General features: G+C 30.0%; 3 protein-coding genes across 3 annotated transcripts in view; 1 reads left to right on the top strand and 2 right to left on the bottom strand.

The window, feature by feature from the left end:
- The window catches only part of LOC111679362 (E3 ubiquitin-protein ligase TRIM33), a 61,099-nt gene extending 38,311 nt beyond the window's left edge, over positions 1 to 22,788 (bottom strand). Inside the window, exon 1 of the mRNA XM_046947928.1 lies at positions 21,446 to 22,788. Coding sequence (XP_046803884.1) covers positions 21,446 to 21,649 — 204 coding nt within the window. The 5' untranslated portion in view covers positions 21,650 to 22,788. The remainder of the gene's footprint in view (positions 1 to 21,445) is intronic.
- Positions 22,789 to 23,738: 950 nt separating this feature from the next.
- Positions 23,739 to 25,429, top strand: LOC111679367 (splicing factor 3A subunit 3). The gene has a single exon (XM_023440929.2). The coding sequence runs from the start codon at positions 23,893 to 23,895 to the stop codon at positions 25,399 to 25,401; it is 1,509 nt and encodes a 502-aa protein (XP_023296697.1). The 5' UTR covers positions 23,739 to 23,892; the 3' UTR covers positions 25,402 to 25,429.
- Positions 25,430 to 25,450: 21 nt separating this feature from the next.
- Positions 25,451 to 26,228, bottom strand: LOC111679368 (DNA polymerase zeta processivity subunit). The gene is made up of 3 exons (XM_023440930.2): positions 26,147 to 26,228; positions 25,635 to 26,092; positions 25,451 to 25,578 (listed from the first exon to the last, which is right to left on the bottom strand). The coding sequence occupies exons 1-3, from the start codon at positions 26,151 to 26,153 to the stop codon at positions 25,462 to 25,464; spliced, it is 582 nt and encodes a 193-aa protein (XP_023296698.2). The 5' UTR covers positions 26,154 to 26,228; the 3' UTR covers positions 25,451 to 25,461.
- Between the last annotated feature and the right edge of the window lie 224 nt (positions 26,229 to 26,452).

Genomic DNA, 26,452 nt, shown 5'->3' with positions numbered 1-26,452 from the left:
GACTAGACTATAGACTAGACTATAGACTAGACTATAGACTAGACTATAGACTAGACTATAGACTAGACTATAGACTAGACTATACTATAGACTATAGACTAGACTATACTATAGACTATACTATAGACTAGACTATAGTATGTCTAGTCTATAGTATAGTCTGTACTATGCTAGAGTATAGTACAGACTATACTTAAGACTAGACTAAAAACTAGACTAAATACTAGGCTATAGACAAGAATATAGACTAGACTATAGACAAGACTATAGACTAGACTATAGACTAGACTATGGACTGAACTATAGACTAGACTATAGAATAGACTATTGACTATACTATAGACTATAGATTACACTATAGACTAGATTATAGGCGAGACTATAGACTAGATTATAGGCGAGACTATAGACTAGATTATAGGCGAGACTATAGACTAGATTATAGGCGAGACTATAAGCTATAGAGACTAGAATATACACTGAACTATAGACTAGATTATAGACAAGACTATAGACTAGACTGTAGACTAGACTATAGACTAGACTATAGACTAGACTATAGACTAGACTATAGGCTAGACTATAGACTAGACTATAGGCTAGACTATAGACTAGACTATAGACTAGACTATAGACTAGACTATAGGCTAGACTATAGACTAGACTATAGACTAGACTATAGACTGCACTATAGGACTTTAAATTAGACATTATACTAAACTGCAGACATAATGTACTTTTTACGTTTAATTTTTGCAATACAATCGTATGCATTAACACGAATTTGGCCAAAACATATTCCCAAAAATATTTCTTTGAAATAAAAATCTAATAAATTTTTGGATTCATTTCGTTTTTATATAAATAACAGATTTATTTATAAGAGATAAATTTGGTTTTTAATTTAAATATTGCATTTTAACCTCAAATGTTTTAAACATAATCCTCATAAAATTTATGAATATATTTTTTAATTACACACACAAAAAGAAATACTCATTATTAATTGTCCTTATACTATATTCTCTTTCATGAGTTCTATTTACCATAAATCCTGATTTTTTAATTACATTTTTTTACCTTCACATGAAAAGATATATATGTATATATATATATATATATATACAGTCTATCAGTCTATCAAAGTGTACAAGTTTTAATTTCCTTATTATAAACCGCATTAATGAACAATAAAATGTGTGTACTATGTAATATGAAAATTTTATACATATATACACGTATGTATGTTTATTATGTATCTATGTGTTTAAACATGTGTATATATTCAGATTAAATACAAAAACACATCATACATACATACATTCATAATCCGATTAAGAACAATCGAATTATATTATAATTCCAAGGCCTGTTTTTAAAGGGCTTTAAGGGAATTACATAAAACAAATTCAGTTTACCATATGTACAAATGAAATTGTAATTATATAGGATGTTATAAGGTGTGGCTTTAATCGTTGGACGTAAATGGATAAGTAATTTGTAGGAAAATTAAAAAAATAAAAGTTGTAATTTGTAAAATGAGATTGGAAAATTTCTATAATCAGATATAAATGCAAGGGTTTTCGGAATATATAAAACCCACTTAGTACTGTGTGCGGTGACGCCATTCTGACTCCATTAAAACTTGTTCGACACGCCCTATTATAGTTGTATTTAAAAACTACAAGATATATTGCCTTTTCATATATTCCAAGAACAAACCATAACCTTGACATGAGGTAATTAAACTTTTTCAAAATCCTCTATTAATCTTAAGTTTACTTTATAATCTTTTAAATTAAGTAAACTTAAGGAAATAATAAATATTTGCATTTTAAATAAAAATACAAAAAGTTTAAACTTTTAAATAAACTCTTCTCTGAAATGCCAGTTAATAACGGCTACCAAAACAACAAAACAAAATTAATCCATTGAAATCTGGAAAAAAAACACCTGAATGTAAAAAATATCTATGTTCCAATTAAAAACCTCTTTTTTTAACTTGTATTCATGACTTTTTACAACCATTAGTTTGCGGTTATTTGTCAGTTATGAAATATGACTGAGTTGTCCAAACTTTTGTGCCTTGAAGTAAAAATTTCATAAATGACAATAATAAAGACTCTAGATTACAAAGTGTACTATAGACCAGACTATTGACCTAATTTTAGTTCACACTAGACGAGACTATAGTCCAGGCAATAGACAAGTCTATAGTCTAGGTTATTGACGAGACTATAGTCCATGCTATAGACAAGATTATATTCCAGGTTATAGACGAGACTAAAGTTCAGGCTACACGAGGATATAGACAAAACTATAGTCCAGACTATAGACGAGACTATAGTTCTGACTATAGTCCAGACTATAGATGAGACTATAGTTCTGATTAAGTTCTGACTATAGACGAGACTATAGTCCCGACTATAGAGGAGACTATAGTTCTGACTATAGTCCAGACTATAGACGAGACTATAGTTCTGACTATAGTCCAGACTATAGACTAGACTATAGTTCTGATTAAAGTGCACACTATAGACGTGACTATAGACGAGACTGAAGACGTAACTATAGACTAGATAATTGTCCAGAATAAATACAGGAATATATATGAGACTATAGTAAAGACTATAGACGTGACTCATAGTCTCATAGACAAGTCTATAGTACAGACTATAGACAAGACTATAGTCCAGATTATAGACAAGACTATAGACAAGACTATAGTCCAGACGGAACTATAGTTCTGACTATAGTCCAGTCTATAGACGAGACTATAGTTCTGACTATAGTCCAGACTATAGTTTTTACTAAAGTCCACACTATAGACTTGACTATAGACGAGGCTATAGACTAGATAATTGTCCAGAATAAAGACAAGAATATATATGAGACTATAGTCCATACTATAGACGTGACTCACAGTCTCATTGACAAGACTATAGTTCGGACTATAGACAAGACTCCACAATAGACATGACTAGTCCAGACTATAGACAAGACTATAGTCAAGACTATAGACAAGACTATAGCTCAGACTATAGTCCAGACTATAGACAAGACTATAGTGCAGACTATAGACAAGACTATAGTGCAGACTATAGACAAGACTATAGTGCAGACTATAGACAAGGCTATAGACAAGACTATAGACAAGACTATAGTCCAGACTATAGTCCAGACTATAGACAAGACTATAGTCCAGACTATAGACAAGACTAAAGTCCAGACTATAGCCCAGACTATAGTCCAGACCTAGACTATAGTCCAGACTATTGCCCAGACTATAATCCAGACTATAGTCCAGACTTTAGCCCAGACAATAGCCCAGACTATAGTCCAGACTATAGCCTAGACTATAGCCCAGACTATAGACAAGATTATAGCCCAGACTATAGACAAGACTATAGCCTTGTATAGAAGAGACTATAGTCCAGATTATAGATGAAACTATAGTCCAGACAATAGACTATGCTATAGACTATATTATAGTCACGATCCAGACCAGATTACAGTCTGTATTATAACCTAGACAAATTATAAATGAAATTATACTCCCGACTATAGACTAGACTAAAGCCCATTCTAGACTATAGTCAAGCTATAGATTTTCTTTGATTAGTTTTCCTAATTAGTTCTGCACTAAAAATTCGACTTCTAACCTTTAACAACTCAAAAGAATAAGAAAATTCGAACAATAAATTAATGAGAGTTCAGCTCTGTATACACGTGTTTTATTATAAACTCGTCTCGAATACACATTAAATAAACTTTTTGAGGTTAGTATTTTTGCTGGTTGGGGTTTTTTAGGGTTTACTTTGCCATTTTTCCATTTTTAACCGTCATCACTCTTACATTTTTTTTTGCGGTTTATGGTAACAGCATAAAATTTTTGTTGTTGTTAGTTTATTGTGGTTATAAGATCTAGCGATATATTTTTGTTTTAGACATTGTGGTTTAAAAATATCGACAATTTTTAACTATAATCAAAAACCACAATACCATTACAAAGTTGCAATAAAAATATATACTATAAAATTTAAAAATAGAGGAAAAACTTCTTCGGAAATGTTATATTTCAAATATATATCTTCCAAAATTATCTCTTGCAACTGATATATGTTTTTAATTCATTAAACATTTACATGATATTAAAAGAGAAAATATCTTCGACTCTTTTAACCTTTTAGTAGGGGCATTAAGAAGCCAAACGTCTGCGTTTTGTATTAATTCCGTCTGTTGCTTTAATGGTCAATGAAAAGGTCGAACACTTGGTAGGTCGTTCAATGAATTACTTTTATTACGAGGTCATTACGTTGGCAATTTCTATATACTTACACATACATACATATAAATTGTATGTAGACTTGCATATATACAACAAAATATAAATCCATAGTAAATTTAATTGAAGCTTAAAATTATATAAAATGAAATTTTATAAAACGTCATTATTACACTCTTCTTGTACTTAATATACTCTTCTCTTTATACACGTATGAATGTCTATCTGTCTGTCTGTCTGAGTGCCTGCCATTCCATTAAACATTAATTGCATTTTCAACATTTTATATAATTTTTGTTTTTCTTTTATATATATTGTATTTTTTTTTTTGAATCAGGATATGTATAAAAGATTATTTTTTATGTTTATTATAGTCTAAAAGCTGTAAGGAATATTATAGAATATTTTTATACCCTTCACCTTCGTGAGAAGGATATATATAAGTTTGTCATTCCGTTTGTAATTTCTACAATATAATTTTCCGACCCTATAAAGTACATATATTCTGAATCCTTATAGATAGCGGAGTCGATTAAGCCATGTCCGTCTGTCTGTCTGCTGAAATCAGTTTTTAGAGGACCCCAGATATCGGCGAGATCCGAATTTTTAATAATTCTATTAGACATGCTTTCGAGAAGATCGCTATTTAAAATCAGCAAAATCGGTCGGTAAATAACGGAGATATGAGCAAAAATCCGAGACAACCTCTGAAAATTTCATCAAAAAATGTCATATTTTTTCATGCTTTGTTAAAAAGGCAACAACAACACTGTATATTAGAAAAAGATGTACACGTGTGTGTGCAGTCGGTTAGCGGCCGAAAGTTAAAATATTGACCTTATCAGATTGTATTGCTATCCATTAGTGCAGCGAGTAAAAATGACTAACAAAGCAAAGTCCCTGGTCCCGAATTTTTTTTTTTTTTTTTTTTTTTCAAAACTAAACAACCTACTCATGAACTTGTTTGTAAGCTAAATTGTAAGTTTATCATTAACTCCTTATGTGTAAGCAATCGTATTTGCTCCAATGTTGGAAGTTATCATAGAAAACACATTAAAAATCTCATAAATATTAAGATTCTGTGCGAGTAGTTACAAAGACATACAATCGAACTTTATGAGGTATCACCAAATTCGTTTATAGGACTCTGAAGAAGACTTCAAACATCGGATGTGCCCAATTGCATATCAGACACCTATTATGTGAAAACATTTGAAGTACTGTTTCCTGATAGAATGACATGATCAAACACCCACATGAAACCGTTGTATAAAACAGGTGCCAATAGGGGTTAACATAAAACTCGACAACCAGAAGGCAATAAGAGCGATATAAGGCGATAAGTCCGTGGATTGTTAAAAAAGCTTTAACACTCTATATGGATGCTAGGCCACTCGAAAAAGTGAATTTACCTTCTATAAAGGAAAGGGAGTTAGTTGTAAATGAGGGCGTTAGAATCTCATAAGGCCTATGATAATAATGAAACGGTGTGTAGAACTAGGATGTAGTAAAATGTTACAGACAAACATCGGACGTTCCCGATAGCATACTAGACACAGAATAAGTGAGAATCTTAGAACCATTGGTCACTGATATAATGTCATGGTCGGAACTTGGTGGGTACTTGACCACAAGAATACTACGTACATATAAGGCGCGAATAGGGGGTAAATAGGGCAATATAAGATGATAAAATCGTGGATTGTTAAAAAGCATTTATGTTCTCATGTTGGTACAAAGTCACTCAGGAGTAGTCGGCAATGAAAGAGCGAATTTAACTTCTTTAAAGGGAGCTCGATTACCCATGTGGACGAGAGAATTCCATAACGCCTATTGAAATAATGGAACTATGGGTAGAACTAGGACTTAGTAAAAGGCTGCAGATAAACATCGGACGAGCCCGATTGCATACCTGACACAGAATATAGGAGAATCTTGGAAACATTGGTCCCTGCTAGAATATCATCGTTATAGCTTAAGGTTAATATAAAAACCGGCAACCAGATGGCAATTAGGGCGATATCAGATGGTGGATTATTAAAAAGCTTTTATGCTCTCATGTGGTTGTTAGGCCACTTGGTAGTAGTTGGCAACGAAATGAAGAATTTGCTTTCTTTAAAGGGAAGATAGCTCGATTTAAATGTAAGCGAGAGAATCTCATAAGGCCTATTAGCAAAATTAAACGCTGGTTAGAACCACATAAATCCTGTCACGTATTTTTAACCGAAACCCATGTTTACATGTACAACTTTACAAAATTGAAGCACTTTCTTTGTTATTGTCAGACTTTCATCGATATTAGATCCAAATATCTTAAGAATATTATGGATACAACATTTCTCGCGAACAGCGTTTAGAAAATGTTAAGGAATTAGAAACCCGAGTTTCTAAACATCGCACCAGTGATTTAGTTAGTAATTTGGTTGTACCAACAAACGATTTCCATGAAGTAAACTTTCCCCTGTCAACCTAACCTAATCGTGAGTAAAGTAGGGTTTTATAAATCGATTTTCGAATAATCGAACAATCGACTTTTTGTCGAAAAAAGTCGAAAAGTCGAAGTCGAATATTTTGTTCCAAAAAAGTCGATAACTCGACTATCGTTTATAAAAAAAGTCGAAAAGTCGACTTTGTAAATAAAAGTCGAAAAGTCGGAAAGAGTCGAAAAAAGTCGAAAAAAGTCGAATAAAATCGAAAAAAGTCTGAAAAAGTCAGAAAAAGCCGGAAAAAGACGAAAACAGTCGAAAAAAGTCGGAAAAAGTCGAAAATAGAAACAAGTCGAAAAAACTCAAAAAATTGCAACAAATAGGAAAAATATAAATAAAATTTTTTTATTAATAATAATAAATAATAATAATATAAAATTTTAAATGGCAACATTATTAATTTACGCTTCTGGCAACTTTATAAATTTTTAACTCTGGTCGGAAAAAGTCGAAAATAGTCGAAAAAAGTCGGAAAGTCGAAAAAAGTCAAAAGTCGAAAATAGTCGAAAAGTCGGAAAAAGTCGAAAAGTCGGAAAAATTCGACTATTTATAAAATATTAAAAGTCGAAAATCGACTTTTAATTAAATGAAAAAAGTTGAAAACTCGACATTTAACTAAATGCAAAAAGTCGAAAGTCGAATAGTCAACTTTTCATAAAATGCAAAAAGTCGAAAAGTCGACTTTTCATAAAATGCAAAAAGTCGAAAAGTCGACTTTTCGTTTCAACTATAGAACCCTAGTGTAAAGCAACAATAGAGTATCTGGGGGTTTGAAGTTCTACTTAAACTAAATTGGAGTAAACTATTCCACAATTATATTAGATATACCTATCCCAAGATATATAAATCATATCGATGCCATGGACAGGTCTTGATCAGATTGAATAAATGTAGAATCTTTGGCTGTTATATAAAATATGTTTTTCGCTAAATCCTAAATCTAAAACAATGTTTAATTACATTAAAAATTGAGAATATTCCAACATTTCCCTGCCACTTTTTTATATATGTTGTATCAATACAATTCTTTACACTCATACAATATGATAGATGATGCGCCCCTTAACAGGGATTGTATACCACTAATATATGTAATAAATCATTGAAGAAATCATTTTACAAATTCTTTTTCAACCATTAATTACCTGTGGCATTAATAATTATATAATGATGGCAGTTGAGGTTGTCGTAAACTACATTTCATATTATACAGACGAGAGGGAGAGGTAGAAAGAGCAAAAAATTATACACGAAAACGTAAAGAAAAATGACAGTAATTAAGGTTTGAGTCATAAAATTTTTGCTCGTTCATTCACTGACTGACCGACCAACCGACTGTCCGAGCGGCTTTGGGTTGGCTTGTTAAAACAAACCGAAATTTGATGACTTTTCATGAACGGAACATGTTCATTTGTAGTTAAAATATTTAAAAAAAAAATGTAATAATAAAAGCGAAAAGTAAAAAACTGCTGACGTGTCTTATAAATTAGCATTATACATATTAAGCTATTTTTTTTCTTGCTTTCTTCATTTTGTGGAATATATTAGCCGTGTGTCGGCGACGATGTCGTCGTATAGTTTTCTCATGAATTTCCTATTATTGGAATGTTATAAATTATTTATAATTTATAATATTAAAGATAAAATAAAACATAAATTCAATACAATAGTGAAAACTTTGCTGGTATTAGTTAGTGCAACAAACTTTCGCCATTTTGTAAAACTTTTAAACATTAATCCAGTGTTGACTGCTAGCGTGAGAGTATACAACTAATGACAAAAATTGGTAATTTTTTTTTTTTTTTTTGTAAGAATTTTTAAAATTAGTTCAATCAATTTCGGAACTTTTGAATTACTTCTTTTTTATATCATTCAGATTTTTCATAACTCCGCATACAGCTAACGACAAAAAATTCTAGTTTAAATTTAAATCTTTTGCAATCTTGTTTAAAAAAATTAGAAGTTTTACTTTATTTTCTGGAAAAAAGCACAAAACTTTTGCATTAGTTCTTTTTAATTGTTTTAATACGCCCCATTTTTTGTCGCTAGTTGTATATGAATGAAGAGTTTTTTTCTACATGTACATGACTAAGTTTTGAAGTTTTTTTTATAAAGTACCCTGTCATAAAATTTATTACAATTCTCATGCATCAAAAACGAAAAACTAAAACCAGTTTCGCTTGAAATCCACTTAATAGCAGACATTTTGAGTTCCTTTTTTATGTTTTATCATGATACAACAATAACCAGGTAGAATCAGTAGGGAGAGCTTAAAATTATATGCCTTGTTATGTCAAATATGAGAAAATGAGAAAAAAATATATGAATAAAAATAAAGAAAATTTAAAAATTGTTTACATTTGAAAAACAGTAGGGTCTTTATTTACCTAAGTTACAGTAGAACATGGATGTGCTTTTTAATAACTATATATATAATTCAAATAAAAAACAAGTAAAACATTGTTTTAGATAGATAAACGTAGTGATTTAAACAGTTTAAATTTATTAAATAAGTGTTTTAATCATTTTTTTGTTTACAGATAACTTTTCTTTTACATTTTTGTTATTTAAATTTCTATTTAGATATTTTATTCGAAAATGCATTCTTATTTTAAAGAAAAACGACTTTACATTTTCCGGTAAAACATTTTGAGAACTCCTATCTAACAAATATTTAGTAAAATTATTAACGTTAATAATCGAATCACCATTTACATTTCTGAACACATTTTCAAGATCCTTTAAATTATTAAAAAAAGCAATATTCGGTTTTTTGAGTCCTCCTTTTGAAATTTGGTTAACCCAAGTGAAGCCTTCTTCGTTATTTTCTGATTCCGAATTTTTTAGTTTTAATTTTTGAATTATATACCCTGCTACATATTCTAGTGCATCATCCTCAAAACAGTCAAAATCGTTTTCAATTACACTTGTCAATTCATCGGCCTGCTTCTCAATTTCATTTTCTAAACCTTCATCAATTTCTGCAGATTCTTCAATATTTTCATTGGTGTATTGCAAACATGCCTTTTTAAATAGGAATTTGTCAGTTTCATCGCAATCGGCATTTCCTGTTTCTATAAGTTCATTGTTTTTGGCTGTTAATAAATATTTCATTAAGATATACAAAAATATTTATATAAATAAACATGTATTTTATTTACCTAGTAAATATTTTCGAAACCTATAAAAAAATTGTATGGACTTGGGTGGTCGTCAAAACCGCCTCTACCTCTCATGTTGCTAAAAAAGTTTTCAACAATATCCTGATTGAGGCGGCTTGTTATAATATACTCAATTGAATGTTTTCTATTCAAATATTGGTATAATCCTTGAATAGATTTATTAGTAATTATAACACCTTTTTGAAATTGAATAATAGATTTTTTTCCTGGTATAATTACTTCACTCATTAATGAGGTCATTCTATTAGTATGTTCTTTTGTACATCAATGTTTTTCCCATACGGTTGTTTTGTGGGCAAGGAATTGGCTGTTTTTAATTTAGAATTTGTTATATCAAACCAATCGTTAACTAAATCAAAAAAATCGGCGGTATTTATAGCGTTTATACACATCAACACCGAGAGAATAACAACGACGAATAGCACTAGCCATGGAATGTGAAAATAACTTTGTCGCATATTTAACTTTTTGCTTGCTACATTGCTTTAAATTAAGAAACTCATGAGACACTCCATGAGTTATTGAGAGGTCTGATTTCGAACAATTTAGTACTTGAACGATTGATTCAGGAGTAACTAAAGTATTGTTAAACAAAATACCTGTTTCAAGAGTGATTTGTATCAGATTTAATAGATTTATTCAGGTATTCATATTTTTTTAAAAATATACCTGTTTCAAGAAAATGATTCCTTATCAATTTAATAAGATGTGGAGGGTCGGCAAATACAAAAATAGGCTCTTCTGGGTTTGTTGGATTTTCAAACCAGTGTTTAGCTTAAAATAAAATTACAATATTTGGATTGTAAATATATTTTTAATAAAAATGAAGAACTAAAAAAAATCTTACTTGTATTTATATTAAGTTCCTTTAGAAGAGATTGATTCGTAGGCCCCATATCAGAAACTATAGCCACAACTTCAAATCCTGCATTTTTTATGTAGTAATTATTTTTAATAGTAAAGTTTTCTCCATTTTTGTGTCGAAATCAAAAAAAATTTCTTGTTTCCAAGATTTAATTAACCCCCTTACGGATAAAACTTGCACGTAATTGGCAGGAGGACGTATACAATCATTACTGGGATCATATTCATATGTATATTTTACCTTCATTTCGTCAAAACAAATAACACAAATCTTTTCAATAGGAGAAAGATCTTCCTCTTTCATTAGTTTTATTAAATTAGTTTGTAAGCCTTCACGAAACTGAAGTTTTCTTGCCCATCTGTTTAAAGTATTTACTGAAGGCAGCGGAAAATTGTCGTTGTATAGCTTACGATAAGCTCTAGGGCCAGTGGAATGAAGGGAAATTCCGTATGATATATCTTCCCAGTTCCAATGTATTCTTTTATTTGGGTTTAACAACTTGCGTTTTTGACCACTAGTGAAAACTTGATCAATTGCCTGCATTGTGTTTTCGACTTCATTGTGCATTTTCTTAAATTGTTCATTTTCTTTGCGAAGAAATGCAATATGTTTTTAAGTGTTATATTTTCTTCCATTATACTACATTTTATTAATTCATCACTAAAATTGTAAATATATGTAAGTACTAATAAATAAAAACAATATATATTATTTATTACTCTGTTTGTACACTTGCATCCAATATAATGAATCTGTACTGCTAACATTCGACACATTTTGGACCCCGTTAATATTGGTCGTATAATTTGCATTAAAATACGAGGTTGGAATTTGTGTAGGACCTTAATTTTTTAATATTTAATTAGATATCGGTATTAATAAATTATTTAATAAAATGCATTTGTCTTCTTACTTTTTCTTTCTAAAGATATTGGAACTTGAAAATAGCTTGAGGAGTGAACAGTAGCAGAATTATAATAGTTTTTCCTTTGTATCATTTGCATCAAAATACGGGGTTGAAATTTGTATAGGGCCTTAATTTGACATTTTTAATATAATATCGAGATTATTACGTTATTTAATTAAATTTATTTATCATCTTACTTTTACTTTCTAAAGATATTGGATTTTGACAATTGCTTGAGGAGTGAACAATAGCAGTATTATCATATTTCACCTTTGTTAAACAGTTGAGCCTTCTATGTTGCAAGAACTCATAGGAGCTTAAATTTGGTGTTAAGTTTTAAAGATTAAAAAGTATTAATTTCACATACATACTAAACAACTGAACTTAACTGTTAAAACTTTATTTAACGAGTATGTATAAGAAATTTAATGGCAAAAATACTTATTTTTCTGTTGAGTATATTGTGGGGTTTGGATTTGTTTTTTGAAAAAGTTTGTATCAAAATCAAGTACTGATTTACTTCAACACTATTTTCGTTGTAACTGTTAGTTGAAATTTCATCTTAAATATAAAAATTAACAGTACTTGATGAAATTAGCGTTCCTTAAATCAAGTATTTTATAAAATTAACTAGTGATTCAAAATACACTACAATATTTAAAGAATCTACTCAATTTAGTGCATTAAAAAAAATTACCAATAATTCATTTGCATACACCAAAAAATTATTTACTCCTTTTATTGGCTCACGAGAAGGTAGTACATTTGGCTTTAAACGTGCGCGTTTAGAGTCTTGATGAAGCTCAATGTAATCGTTGTCATCAAAATGAAACATACAAATTCTGGAGTGTTTCTTCAACTCAACGCCACAAGCTGTACTCCATTCTTTAATTTTCTGTTCAGGACATTTTAAAAACCTTATATCCTTTTGTTCAAATGAACATTTACACACCGCACATTTCACACGCATATTTCTTGTTATATGGTTCAATACAATTAATACTATTATTGTAAATTTATTGAATTGATTTCTTCACAAATCAAAAAATACTTAATATTTTTTTTTTAATTTTTGATGTTTTGTTTTTGTCTGACAATTCAAGGCATAAAAAATTGAGAACTTACTTTTTTACTGATTCTACCTTGTATGGTTATATTATGATGTTTTATTTATTATTCGAACTTTATACCAAAAAAAATAAAAATGATAAAATATTAAAACTAAAATATATCGAGTAATAAACCAAACCAAAATATTTTTGACATTTTTCTAATTTTAATTTTTTTCTTTCATATAAATTTGTTTTAAATTTATTTTTTTATTCCCAAAATTATGAATTTTTATTGTACCCGTTATTACTCGGGGTTTTGGAAATAGAACTCCCTATAGTATACATATATAGACTATAGACAGACTATATCCTAGTCTATAGTTTGGTGTATATAGTGTATGTAGACTTTAGTCTAGTCTTTAGTTTAGTTTATAGTCCGTAGACTAGACTATAGTCTAGTCTATAGCCAAGTCTATAGTCTAGTCTATAGTCTTGTCTATAGTCTGGTCTATAGCCTAGTCTATAGTCTAGTCTATAGTCTGGTCTATAGTCTGGTCTATAGTCTAGTCTATATAGTCTAGTCTACAGTCTAGTCTATAGTCTAGTCTATAGTCTAGTCTATAGTCTTGTCTATAGTCTAGTCTATGGCCTAGTCTATGGCCTAGTCTATAGTCTAGTCTATAGTCTATAGTCTAGTCTATAGTCTATAGTCTAGTCTATAGTCTTGTCTAGTCTATAGTCTAGTCTATTCTATAGTCTAGTCTATAGTCTAGTCTAGTCTATAGTCTAGTCTATAGTCTGGTATATAGTCTAGTCTATAGTCTAGTCTATAGACTAGTCTATAGTCTAGTCTACAGTCTAGTCTATAGTCTAGTCTATAGTCTAGTCTATAGTCTAGTCTATAGTCTAGTCTATAGTCTAGCTATATAGTTAGTCTATAGTCTAGTCTATAGTCTAGTCTATAGTCTAGTCTATAGTCTAGTCTATAGTAGTCTATAGTCTAGTCTATAGTCTAGTCTATAGTCTAGTCTATAGTCTAGTCTATAGTCTAGTCTATAGTCTAGTCTATAGTCTAGTCTATAGTCTAGTCTATAGTCTAGTCTATAGTCTAGTCTATAGTCTAGTCTATAGTCTAGTCTATAGTCTAGTCTATAGTCTAGTCTATTATAGTCTAGTCTGGTCTATAGTCTAGTCTATAGTCTAGTCTATAGTCTAGTCTATAGTCTAGTATATAGTTAGTCTATAGTCTAGTCTATAGTCTAGTATATAGTCTAGTCTATAGTCTAGTCTATAGTCTAGTCTATAGTCTAGTCTATAGTCTACTCTATAGTCTAGTCTATAGTCTAGTCTATAGTCTAGTCTATAGTCTAGTCTATAGTCTAGTCTATAGTCTAGTCTATAGTCTAGTCTAGAGACTAGTCTATAGTCTAGTCTATAGTCTAGTCTATAGTCTAGTCTATAGTCTAGTCTGTAGTCTAGTCTGTAGTCTAGCCTATAGTCTAGTCTATTGTGTAGTCTATAGTCTAGTATATAGTGTAGTCTATAGTCTAGTCTGTAGTATAATCTATAGTCTAGTCTATAGTCTAGACTACAATCTAGTCTATAGTCTAGTCTAGTCTATAGTCTAGTCTGTAGTCTAGCCTAAGTTTAGTCTATTTTTTGTTTATTCTTTATTCTTGTCTATAATCTTGTAAATTTTGTCTATATTGTGGACTAAAGTATTACATATATTGTCAGGATTATATGTTTATATATAGTCTTAACTATTGCGTGGTTTCTGGAAAAAGTTTCTTGACGTTTTTAAACGATCGAGCCGTTTGGCCATGATTGATTAGCAAATAAATAAATAAACAAACTTACATAGAGATTTATAATGTACATATGTACATATTAGGATGTTTAGATACATCCTTCCAAAAAATGTTATACTTCCGTCTGAGAGTTCAAAATAAATGTTTATGAAGTAACGAATTGATTTGCCAACTTGCTGCATTACTAGCAGGCAGGGGATCATTGAATGGCTTTGCTTGACTGGTTAGCTAGTTGGCAGGCTGGTAAAGTTCTCATGTTCATATAAAATAATTTAATATATTTGTTGCACAACAAATGCACATATTTTTCCTTCCTTTAATGTATCATCTCTATTTGGTTATTCAGGCATGGATGTAAAAGTTACATATAATATTATTCTGTTGATATTATTGCTATTTCTTCATGGATATATAGAATAATCTATATTTTGTTGTTGTAACTTTTACCTTTTTATTTTATACTGTTGAGAAATAAAACTTTATTGTTAAACATAAATTTTGAAACGACTTTTTCCCATAAATATTCTGTTAACTTTTTTCATTTTACTTTTTTTGAAAAGTTTTGCTTAAAAAGTTTTTCAAGTATAATTGAAAATTTAAACTTTGAACTCATGTCAGACAATGTAATTAGTTTTTTTTTTCCTTTTAAATCATTAGAATTGAAAATGAGAACATTGTGTATAGTTTAATCTGGTCTATAGTGTAGTCTTTAGTCCAGGCTACAATCTAGTCTACATGATAGTCTACAACTTATAGTCTATTTTCTAGTCTACAGTTTAGTTTAGTCTATGTACAAAGTACATAGACTAGACTATAGACTAGACTATACACTAAACGACAGACTAGACTATACACTAAACGACAGACTAGACTATGGACTAAACTACAGATTAGACTATATAGTATGTAGTCTAGTATATAGTCTAGTCTATAGTCTAGTCTATAGTCTAGTCTATAGTCTAGTCTATAGTCTAGTCTATAGTCTAGTCTATAGTCTAGTCTATAGTCTAGTCTATAGTCTAGTCTATAGTCTAGTCTATAGTCTAGTCTATAGTCTAGTCTATAGTCTAGTCTATAGTCTAGTCTATAGTCTAGTCTATAGTCTAGTCTATAGTCTAGTCTATAGTCTAGTATATAGTCTAGTATATAGTCTTGTCTATAGTCTTGTTTATAGTCTTGTCTATAGTCTTGTTTATAGTCTAGTCTATAGTCTAGTCTATAGTCTAATCTATAGCCTAGTCTATAGCTTAGTATATAATCTAGTCTAAAGTCTAGTCTTTAGTCAAATCTATGGAGTATACTAGAATATAGTCTTTACTATAGACTACCCTATAGACTAATCTATAGACTACAGTCTAGCTTATAGTCGAATTTATAGCCTAGTCTATAGTTTAGTCAGATTATGATAAACTATATGATTCGTCTATAATATTTTGTTATTAAGATTTATTATATATTTTAATTAATTGTTTTAATAAATTTTTAATTAAAATTACTTAAATGTAAAATAATTGATAGACATGAAGTCTCTAATATTTCTTGTTACTTATAGATTTTAAAATGGATAAAGTATGAAAAACGTAAAGTATACAAACATAAAAAGATGTGTATTTGACTAAATGATAAATGAATCTAAAGCAAGTGATTTATAAGATGGATGATACTTTTGACTTCAAGCACAATATGTAGATAAAACGTATAAAATATAATGTTTTATGTTTTTTGAAAATATTTGTATTTTATCGAAATAAATTGATTCGTAATGCAATATACATTTATGTATATATTTTGGATAAAACTATAAAATGATAAGAAAACAACAATAAAAATAAAATTGAAAATATTTTTACATTTATAAACAACGAAAGAATCATTTATATTTTGTTATTGTTTTGATTTGCACTATAAACAAAATGGGTGATATGTTGTTTGGAAGTCTTTGCATATTCTGGGTCCTTTATAGCTTTAATCATATACATCCACATGTTGATGAAGACATGATAAAGTCCACAAGGATCCAAAGATCGAGAACTTTTCAAAATATCGCCTAGTAGTAACGGTTAATAATGTTTCTTTATCTAATATAATTTAATATCTTAATTACTACTTATATATATTTGTTGTTATTGCTGTTATTTTATTTTTACATTGTATATATGTTTTAGGAGTAAACATCCAACATGTGTTTTATGGCACGTTTTACAAATTTTTTTTACGGCCATTTTTATTTTAGTTTTTATCATTGCAAACCATCTTATAAAGGTGGCTTACATACATACATACCTACATATGTATGTATATCGTTATTTGTTTTTGTTTAATATTTAAACAACATTCTGATGGTCGTGTTTTTCAATTCGTGCAACTTGATAAAAAAAAATTCACGAGATACATTTTCGTTGTTTTTTACATTTTGTTTTTAATTTTGTTTGAGAGTTTTTCTTTTTTCTTGTTTTTTGACAGGCACAATTGTTTTTCTCAAGAGAATTTCAAGTGTCTCATGTTTTGAAACACATGTGAAGTAATGATAATGATGATGATCTTTATTTAAATGTTTAGATATTTTTAATTACACTTAAAGAAATATCTAATTGCTTAAGGCAATACCTAAGAAGTGATCTTTAAAGAGATCGTTTTTAAATATGAAATCCTACAAAAAACCAAAGAAACCATATTTGTACTTAAAGGAACAAACTTCAGAAATACATGTTGCAACTTTCTAAACATCATCAAAGCTGAGCTTAATGTGAATCTCATAACATCAAAGTTAACGAGACCCCTTTATTGCCCTTTTTATCGCATCAAATCACTTTCATCTAGACTATAGTGTGGTCTAAAGTCTAGTCTATAGTATAGTCTATAGTCTAGTCAATAGTCTAGTCAACTATAGTCTATAGTCTATAGTCGTGTCTATAGTCTAGTCTATAGTCTAGTCTATAGTCTAGTCTATAGTCTAGTCTATAGTCTAGTCTATAGTCTAGTCTATAGTCTAGTCTATAGTCTAGTCTATAGTCTAGTCTATAGTCTAGTCTATAGTCTAGTCTATAGTCTAGTCTATAGTCTAGTCTATAATCTAGTCTATAGTCTAGTCTTTAGTCTAGTCTATAGTCTAGTCTATAGTCTACAGCCTTTTCTATAGTCTAGTCTATAGTCTAGTCTATAGTCTAGTCTATAGTCTAGTCTATAATCTAGTCTATAGTCTAGTCTACAGTCTAGTCTATAGTCTAGTCTATAGTCTAGTCTATAGTCTAGTCTATAGTCTAGTCTATAGTCTAGTCTATAGTCTAGTCTATAGTCTAGTCTATAGTCTAGTCTATAGTCTAGTCTATAGTCTAGTCTATAGTCTAGTCTATAGTCTAGTCTATAGTCTAGTCTATATTCTAGTCTATAGTCTTTTCTATAGTCTAGTCTATAGTACGGCCTATAGTCTAGTCTATAGTCTATTTTGTAGTCTAATCTAAAGTCCGGTCTATAGTCTATTCTGTAGTCTAATCCATAGTCCGGTATATAGTCTAGTTTTTAGTCAAGCCATTAATATAGTTAATGTTTTAGTAAATAGTTTATTCTACTATCTAGTTTATAGTGTAGTATATAGTCCAGTCCATTGTCTAGTTTACATCCTAGTCTATAGTGTAGTCTAAAATATACACTATAGCCCAAGCTATAGTGTAGTATATAGTCCAGTTTATAGTCTCTTTTCTATAGTCTAGTCTTTAGTCAAGTCTGTAGTCTAGTTTATAGCCCATTTTAAAGACTATTCTATAGTCTCGTCTTTAGTTCAGTTTACAAGCTAGTCTATAGTCTTGTCTAGTCTAGTCTATAGCTTAGTCTATAGTCTGGTTTTAGCCTAGTTTATAGTCTAGTCTATAGCGTAGTCTATAATGTACACTATAGCCTAGTCTATAGCCTAGTATATAATACAGTCTATAGTCTGGTCTATAGTCAAGTCTGAATTTTGGTCTACAGTCTATAGTCTTGTCTACAGTCTAATGTAAAGACTTGTCTATAGGTCATTCTATAGTCTAATGTAGTCTAGTCTATAGTTTAGTGTATAGTCTAGTCTATAGTCTAGTCTATAGTCTAGTCTATAGTCTAGTCTATAGTCTAGTCTATAGTCTAGTCTATAGTCTAGTCTATAGTCTAGTCTATAGTCTAGTCTATAGTCTAGTCTATAGTCTAGTCTATAGTCTAGTCTATAGTCTAGTCTATAGTCTAGTCTATAGTCTAGTCTATAGTCTAGTCTATAGTCTAGTCTATAGTCTAGTCTACAGTCTAGTATATAGTCTAGTATACAGTCTAGTCTATAGTCTAGTCTATAGTCTAGTCTATAGTCTAGTCTATAGTCTAGTCTATAGTCTAGTCTAGTTTAGTCTAAAGTGTAGTCTAGTCTATAGTCTAGTCTAGTTTAGTCTACAGTGTAGTCTAGTCTATAGTCTAGTCTATAGTCTAATATGTAGTATAGTCTAGTCTAAAGTCTAGTCTATAGTCTAGTCTAGCCTATAGTCTAATATGTAGTATAGTCTATAGTCCAGTCTATAGGCTAGTCTATAGTCCAGTCTATAGGCTAGTCTATAGTCTAGTCTATAGTCGAGCCTGTAGCCTAGTTTATAGTCCAGTGTATAGTCTAGTCTATAGTCCAAAATGAATGATTCATTTATAGCTCTGATGAATCAAGAAAAGACCCATGAATTTGCTGGAATAAAGCTAATTGTTCAAATATTTTCTACTGATTTCCATAAGATGATGCCAAATAATAATGTTAAAATGTTGTTGATTCACATGAGCCTTACGACACACTTAAGGCTTAAAGCTATTACGCTTTGTTTTATTAATTTGACATATTTTACGAATCGTTACTTTGGTTGTCCTTTTAGAGATTTTCTTAATCACCCACACGTCTATTATGATCCGTATTCTTTGTTCTGTTGCTATCGCTATATAAAATACACTACTAAGTGTCAGTAAAATTTTTCAAAATTTGGTTATATATTTTCTGATAAAAAAAAAGTAATAGGAATTTTACAAAAATACCCACATGCAATTTTCCTTTTTTTTCATAAATGATATATAAGTTTAGCACTTATTAGAAATATACTTAGTACTGACTGACTGTATTCTTAACACTTCCACTACTGTCAGTTTAACTTGAATATATTTTGCTCAAAGCTTTTAAATACAGCTATTAATCCGAAATTAGAAATTTAGAAATATTACTATCTATGAAGAAATACTGACCTTACTTTATAATTTATTCATTTTTCTTAGTGTACTAATATGTATTTTTTTAATAGCTTTTTTGTAAGATTTCATGAGTACAGTAAACATGTGTATGACGTCATTTTGTTTTAGTCTATTAATGCTTAACTTATTTATTTGTACATATAAACTTATTTACGAGTGTACTACACTGCTTTTTAAATAATGACGTAGTAGATGTTCAGTTTTCTCAAATATTTTGTATTTCTTTTAGAGAAAAGTATGGAAAAAATATTTGCTTTTTTTAAATAATATAAAAGATCTGTTAGTTAACTGGATTTAAACAGTCCTAGAAAGATTAAAATTCAAGATTAGTTATATTTACGCCAAAAAAAAAAATGAACTGAATAAAATTTTAGTCATTTCATGTGGATTTTTCAAATGAATTGTAATTCATTTCCAATTCAAATGGATTGTTATACGTTTCCAATTGAAATAATTTTGTTAATGAATTTTCAATCATTTTCAATTCAAATGAATTTTTCAAATTGCAATTCATTTGAATTGATATGATTTTGAATTAGTCCGTTTAGTCTGTGTTGAGTTCCAACATTAGTTTGCGGAATAACTAGCTAGATTAGATTCGAATCTTAACAAAGATTGATACTTATAAGATTAGATAAACACAATCAAAGGTTTCTGGCAGGGATCAGTGTTATACCAGACTATAGCAGGTTCTGAGAAATGACACAGGAAACTAACAAGACTAGGTATATAACTTGCATTATAACTTATAATAGGATATAGAATCTGAGGCTGAAATGGCTAGGAAATAGTTGACATCAGAAACTGGGAGAAATTGCAGGATAAAATTTGTAGGTTGAAACCACTTGGAAATATATCTATTTCCCTTCCTGTCTAAACTTGTTTTTCTTATGATCAGTTTCCTTATTTCTAAAACTACTTTTTCCAAAAAAAAGGGAATCACAGTGTGTTTTATAGTCTTGAGATTAATTAAGGACTCTTATTAAACTAATCTAATTCAACACAGCTTGGATAAGACCATGTTGAAAAGAGGCCATAACTCCTTCAAAATAACATCACTATAGCAATCTGAGTTTTGATTAAAAACTTTACAAATATTGACGTAAAAGTAAAGCTTAATAAAAACAAAAAGTTGTTTAGTTTAATGTAAATATAATCATATTATTTTAATCAAAATTCACATCGATTTAAAATGTTTGATAAATTTTGTCTTATCTGGCATCTTTGACTAAAAAACTTGGGAAATACTCTGATTGTGAAACAAATACAATGAATACAACCACAATATAAGAAATAAATACACTAAACTTCCGTTTTGTAGTAGAAAATAAAAACATTATAAACAATACAACAACCACATTAACAAACAATCAAAACAATAATAAAAAACGGAAATAATGACTGATACTGAATTAAATTATTAAAAAAAGAGTAGAAAAAAAAAAACAACGACAACATACATATATAGAGGAATGAAAGCAGGTTGTTGTTACTATAAAAACAATTGTTGTTGTTGTTGTTGTTTATCTGTTCTATTAGAGTTCATTTTCTTATTTATTACCGCAAAATAAAATAAAAAAAAAGAAAACAAATTTAGAAAACAAAACTGAACTTACTCTTTTCTCCGCACTATCACATGGATGATTGACTATGGAAGATGATGATGAAGATGTGGAAGCTGCTGCAGCTGATGTAGAGGCTGTTAAATGTTCTTGTGTATCCATATCTGATAAAGCGGTATCCAATTGCTCCTGCTTAATCGAAGGTATTAAAGGCAAAAAATCATTTTTGCTTAGATTTGATAATTCCTCTAGCTCCATGATTGCAGTTTTGTGTTTTCTTTTGTATTATTTAATATAATCAATTGGATATGAAGATAAATGGGTGTTCAATGGAAAACAAAAAATGCCAAGATGATCTGGGTTAGAAAAGACCCAGCTGGATTGTTTTGTTGTTTTCAAATGAAATTTTAGTTTTTAAATGTTTAATATCAATAACATGTTGTTAATGTTTTATTTTTTTTCTTTTTTTTGTGTTTTTTGGGAGGTATCCAAGGATTTTTCCAATTTTGGAGTAGAAAAATGGAAGAGTCACGCCGTGATCTACCAGCAGGTCATGCACGTTACAAAACAGCGGGTTGCCACTCTACTCATGTACACAATTGTCATTTACACACTCACTCACTCGCTCGCACAACACACACACACTTTCTGTTACTCTTCTAAAATACACAAACACACGTTTTGAAATGCGAATTTGCGGTGTAAAAGGTAAACGACAATAAAACAACCGTACGAACGTGGGAAGAGCAAATTGGCACGAAACAACCGTAACAAAGCAGAGGCGTAAAAATAAAATAAAAATAAGAAAATCCTCGAATACGAAGGTTGGCTAAAAAAAGTATATTTTTTGCTTATTTTCTTTATAAACAAAGCATTTTTTAAATAAATTTGTAAACTTTTTTTGTAATTTTCGTTTTTTTATGCTTCAGTGATTTTCTGGTCTAAAGCCTTTTCTTGTTTGCTTTTCTATAAACGATGTTTTTCACTTATTCCATGGATGGTTTTGCAAGTTTAAATAATTTATTATTTGTTATAAATTTTAATTTTGTTTATTTTACACTTTTTACGATTTAATTTCACAAATTTTTTGAGAGGTTTTCTTAACCTTTTTCCATTTACTTCACTCACATTACACAAAAAGTGAAAATTTTTTTCGTTTCTTTTTTTTTTCTTCATCCACAAATTTTGCAATTTTTTATTTTACATTTTTCCTGGCTAAACTTTCATTTTATTTTTTGGCATTTCAATGAAATTCTTTGTTTTTCATAAATTTTTATATTTTTATTATTTAGTTAATTAAATTTATTTATAAAAAAACATTGGAAATTAATTTTTTCTCGTCGGACGCTTCTTCTTTGCTTGTGTTTGCTGTTTTTTCTGTACAGAAATTTTTGGTACTCGTCAATAAAAAAAGAGCAGAAAGAGAACGAGAGTGCCGTCAGCCATTTTGAAAATTCAAATAATCAAAAATACAAAGTTGTAAAAAATAGTATTAAGTACTAATTTTTTTTATTATTAATAAAACTTTATTTAAAAAATTATTTTATATATAAAATAATATTAATATTACTAGCTAATAAAATTTAAACAAAAAGTTTTCATAAATTCACAAAAATGTTGTTAACTTTTTACATACAGTGTTGTAATCTTTAATGCTTTTTCAATGCAACTCTTAGCCCATGTCTACATTATATAATTATCTTATAAGTAAACGTCAGACTGTTATCATGAACAAAATTATAAGGTATAGACTTCATAGCATCGTTGTAACAAAAATATCAGAAAAACTGTTTAGACAACATTGTCTTGATAACAATCATCATTTTATTGTAAAATTTGTAGAGAATTTTGTTTTTGTAAAAAATTATATTAATGATTAGGTACACTGTTTAATATCTGTCGTAAAATGGCAATTACGGCAATAATGCGTAAATAAGCCGGAAATAAGATGACTTTCATCCAGCTATTTTCGAGATTCCTAACGTTCTTTTCGAAGTAAAATTAGACCTGGTCCACACTGGGAAACTTTTGTTGAAAACTTTTTCTTAATTATCTTTTGAAGTTTTCTGAATGTCTACACGTATAAATTTTGTTTTATAAACTACATATTTCCTAGTTTGGACCAGGTCTAAGCGACACATTAACTTGGTTAGAACAAACGGTATATATATTATATAGAGAAAATATTCACAACACATATATCCAGTCCGAGCTTTTTTTACCACCGAGTGGATATGTCGCCTTGGCGCTATAAAAATACCGGAAAATTTTGCCGTCATACGGCTGATTTTAAGACGCCTTACTGTTTAGTGTCAAACGCCGTCTACTTTAATGTCTGCGGCTTTGTTGTCCCATACAAAAAGTTTGACATTTGCCGTGAAAACGTTTAAAGAAATTGCTATTTTTGTTTTCTCTTTGAAAAACTAAATAAATTATTTTAATATTGTAAAAAAACACTAGAATTTGTATATCTATTTAAACAGCAGTTAGTTTAAAACGTAATGGAAACTTTGCTAGAACAGCAAAGGCGTTTTCACGAGGAACGTGAACGTCTGCTCAAACTCATGGTGGATGAGTATGCCAATAAAAAAGCAAGTGAGAAGGAAAGAATTTATTCGGAACACCGGCTTAAGTATCTATTGGATTTACATCATAATTCCACGGAAAAACTAAAGGAACTATATGAAGACAAGGATAATGAACGTAAAACTGAAATACAAGCCCTTTCAGGGCCAAATGAATTTAATGAATTCTACAACAGACTGAAGCAAATCAAAGAGTTCTATAAGAAACATCCCAGCGAAGTTAGCATACCATTGTCTGTGGAATTCGAAGATTTAGTTAAGGCCTACAGTAATCCTGAGGAAATGTCAGCGTTGGTGGAATTTACGGACGAGGAAGGCGGTGGACGCTATTTAGACTTGAATGAGTGCTATGAAATGTATATTAATTTGAGGGGAGTGGAAAAGGTCGACTATATTACCTACTTAATGACATTTGACCATGTTTTTGATATTCCTAAGGAAAGAAAGAATAAGGAATATAAGAAATATATAGAATCCTTAAATGATTATTTACACAACTTCATATTAAGAGTGCAACCTTTATATGATCTGGAAGAGGAGATGCTTAAAGTGGATTTGGAATTTCAAAAGCAGTGGCTGCAGGGTACTTTTCCAGGTTGGGCTTCCAAAGAAACCGAATCAGCTTTGGCAAATACTGGTGCCCATTTAGATCTATCAGCTTTCTCTAGCTGGGAAGAATTGGCTTCCCTGGGATTGGATCGTTTAAAATCTGCCCTAATGGCTTTGGGACTAAAATGTGGTGGTACTCTAGAAGAAAGAGCTCAACGTTTATTTTCCACAAAAGGCAAAAAAACTTTGGATCCATCATTAATGGCTAAAAAACCAGCTAAAAGTTCTTCCACACAATCTCGTGAAAACGAGCGCCACAAGGAAATTGCACAATTGGAAGCATACCTATACAAATATGCTGAATTGATATCTGAACAGCGTAGTGCATCAAAAGAAAATGTTCAACGTAAACAGGCACGTACGGGCGGTGAAAGAGATGACAGCGATGTGGAAGCTAGTGATTCTGATAATGATGATGATCCTGATGCTGATGAGGTGCCGTATAATCCTAAAAATTTACCCTTAGGTTGGGATGGCAAACCCATACCTTATTGGTTGTACAAACTACATGGCTTGAATATAAGTTACAATTGTGAAATTTGTGGTAATTACACCTATAAAGGACCCAAAGCATTCCAGCGTCATTTTGCCGAATGGCGACATGCTCATGGTATGCGTTGTTTGGGAATACCCAATACTGCTCATTTTGCCAATGTCACACAAATTGAGGATGCTATAACATTGTGGGAAAAGCTAAAGTCACAAAAACAATCCGAACGGTGGATAGCAGATCAGGAAGAAGAATTTGAAGATTCTCTGGGTAATGTGGTTAATCGTAAGACGTATGAGGATTTAAAGAGACAAGGTTTATTATAAATGCTAAAAACAAGAGAAACAAATCAAATAAAAAAACTTAAGAAAATACCAAAAGGTGTGTTAAAATATTTCAGCAGTTACATTCAACCCTAAACAGTTGAGGCTGGTTAGAGGCAATAAAGAAATTTCCTGGTGAGTTAAAGCTGGTTTCAAATCAGCACGTAACCAGGGAAAATCCTATAAAAATTACAAAATTAAAAAGAAATAGATAAAATTATTTACTATTAAAATACCTGATAGTGAGCATTATGTGTTAATCTAACAAAAGCAGCTTGTGTGGTATAAACCAAAATTCTAAACTTAGCATCTGAGGGCAGTTTTTCCAAACCTTTAAGCCTTTCGGCCAAGGTGCCTAAAGAACTTCTTAACTGTTCTTCAAAATCCAACAAAAATTCATCTTCATTTTGGCAATTTTTTTCCAATATTGTTTTAAATTTATAACGTTCATATTCCTTGTTATCATCCTTATAGAAAAGTATCTCCACACATTCTAATTCTTGGGTCTTTAACAGTTCCCTAGACGTTCTTAGCACTTTATATAAATATGTGTTTAAAGGTGGATATATGGACACATAAACTGGTGTATTGTATATTCTACGTTTTTTGAATATTTGACCGGGATACAGATCACGAATGTAAAGAATGTGATTTATATACACTTCTAAAGCTTCTACTACTATATCTTGAAGGTCTGTAATTTAATAAAATAATGTTTTAAGTAAATTTATTTTAAAAATTTGTTTACCTTCCATAATTTTGTGAAATTAGAGGAAATTATTGTTTACATTTGCTTCTTTATAATCTTGGGAATTCACTGAGAACTATGTTCTTAGAAATTGTATATTTAAGGGCTGCCGTTTTGATGAATATTTTGTTTATCGAAAAATTTTCTTAAAGATAACATGATAGTTTTCTTAAATTGATATAAATATATATAGAAATAACCATTGTTAGAATAAGTGTGGAGTGTCAAAGCCTCCAAATTTATTTTTTTGTCATAATCTCTAGTTATTTTATTCAAAACAATGACAATATGTTTCGACTATACAGT

Source organism: Lucilia cuprina, chromosome 4, assembly GCF_022045245.1.
Source record: "Lucilia cuprina isolate Lc7/37 chromosome 4, ASM2204524v1, whole genome shotgun sequence".
Taxonomy (NCBI): domain Eukaryota; kingdom Metazoa; phylum Arthropoda; class Insecta; order Diptera; family Calliphoridae; genus Lucilia; species Lucilia cuprina.
The sequence above is the reverse complement of the archived record's forward strand: the minus strand, read 5'-3'. Positions and strand labels throughout refer to the sequence as shown.

What these genes read in the sequence shown, in the direction of transcription:
- LOC111679368 (XM_023440930.2), bottom strand. An exon ending in CACATAATGCTCACTATCAG is followed by an intron (nt 25,579 to 25,634) that starts GTATTTTAATAG and finishes TAATTTTTATAG; the next exon opens with GATTTTCCCTGGTTACGTGC.
- LOC111679367 (XM_023440929.2), top strand. Translation starts at nt 23,893, where the DNA reads ATGGAAACTTTGCTAGAACAGCAAAGGCGTTTTCACGAGGAACGTGAA.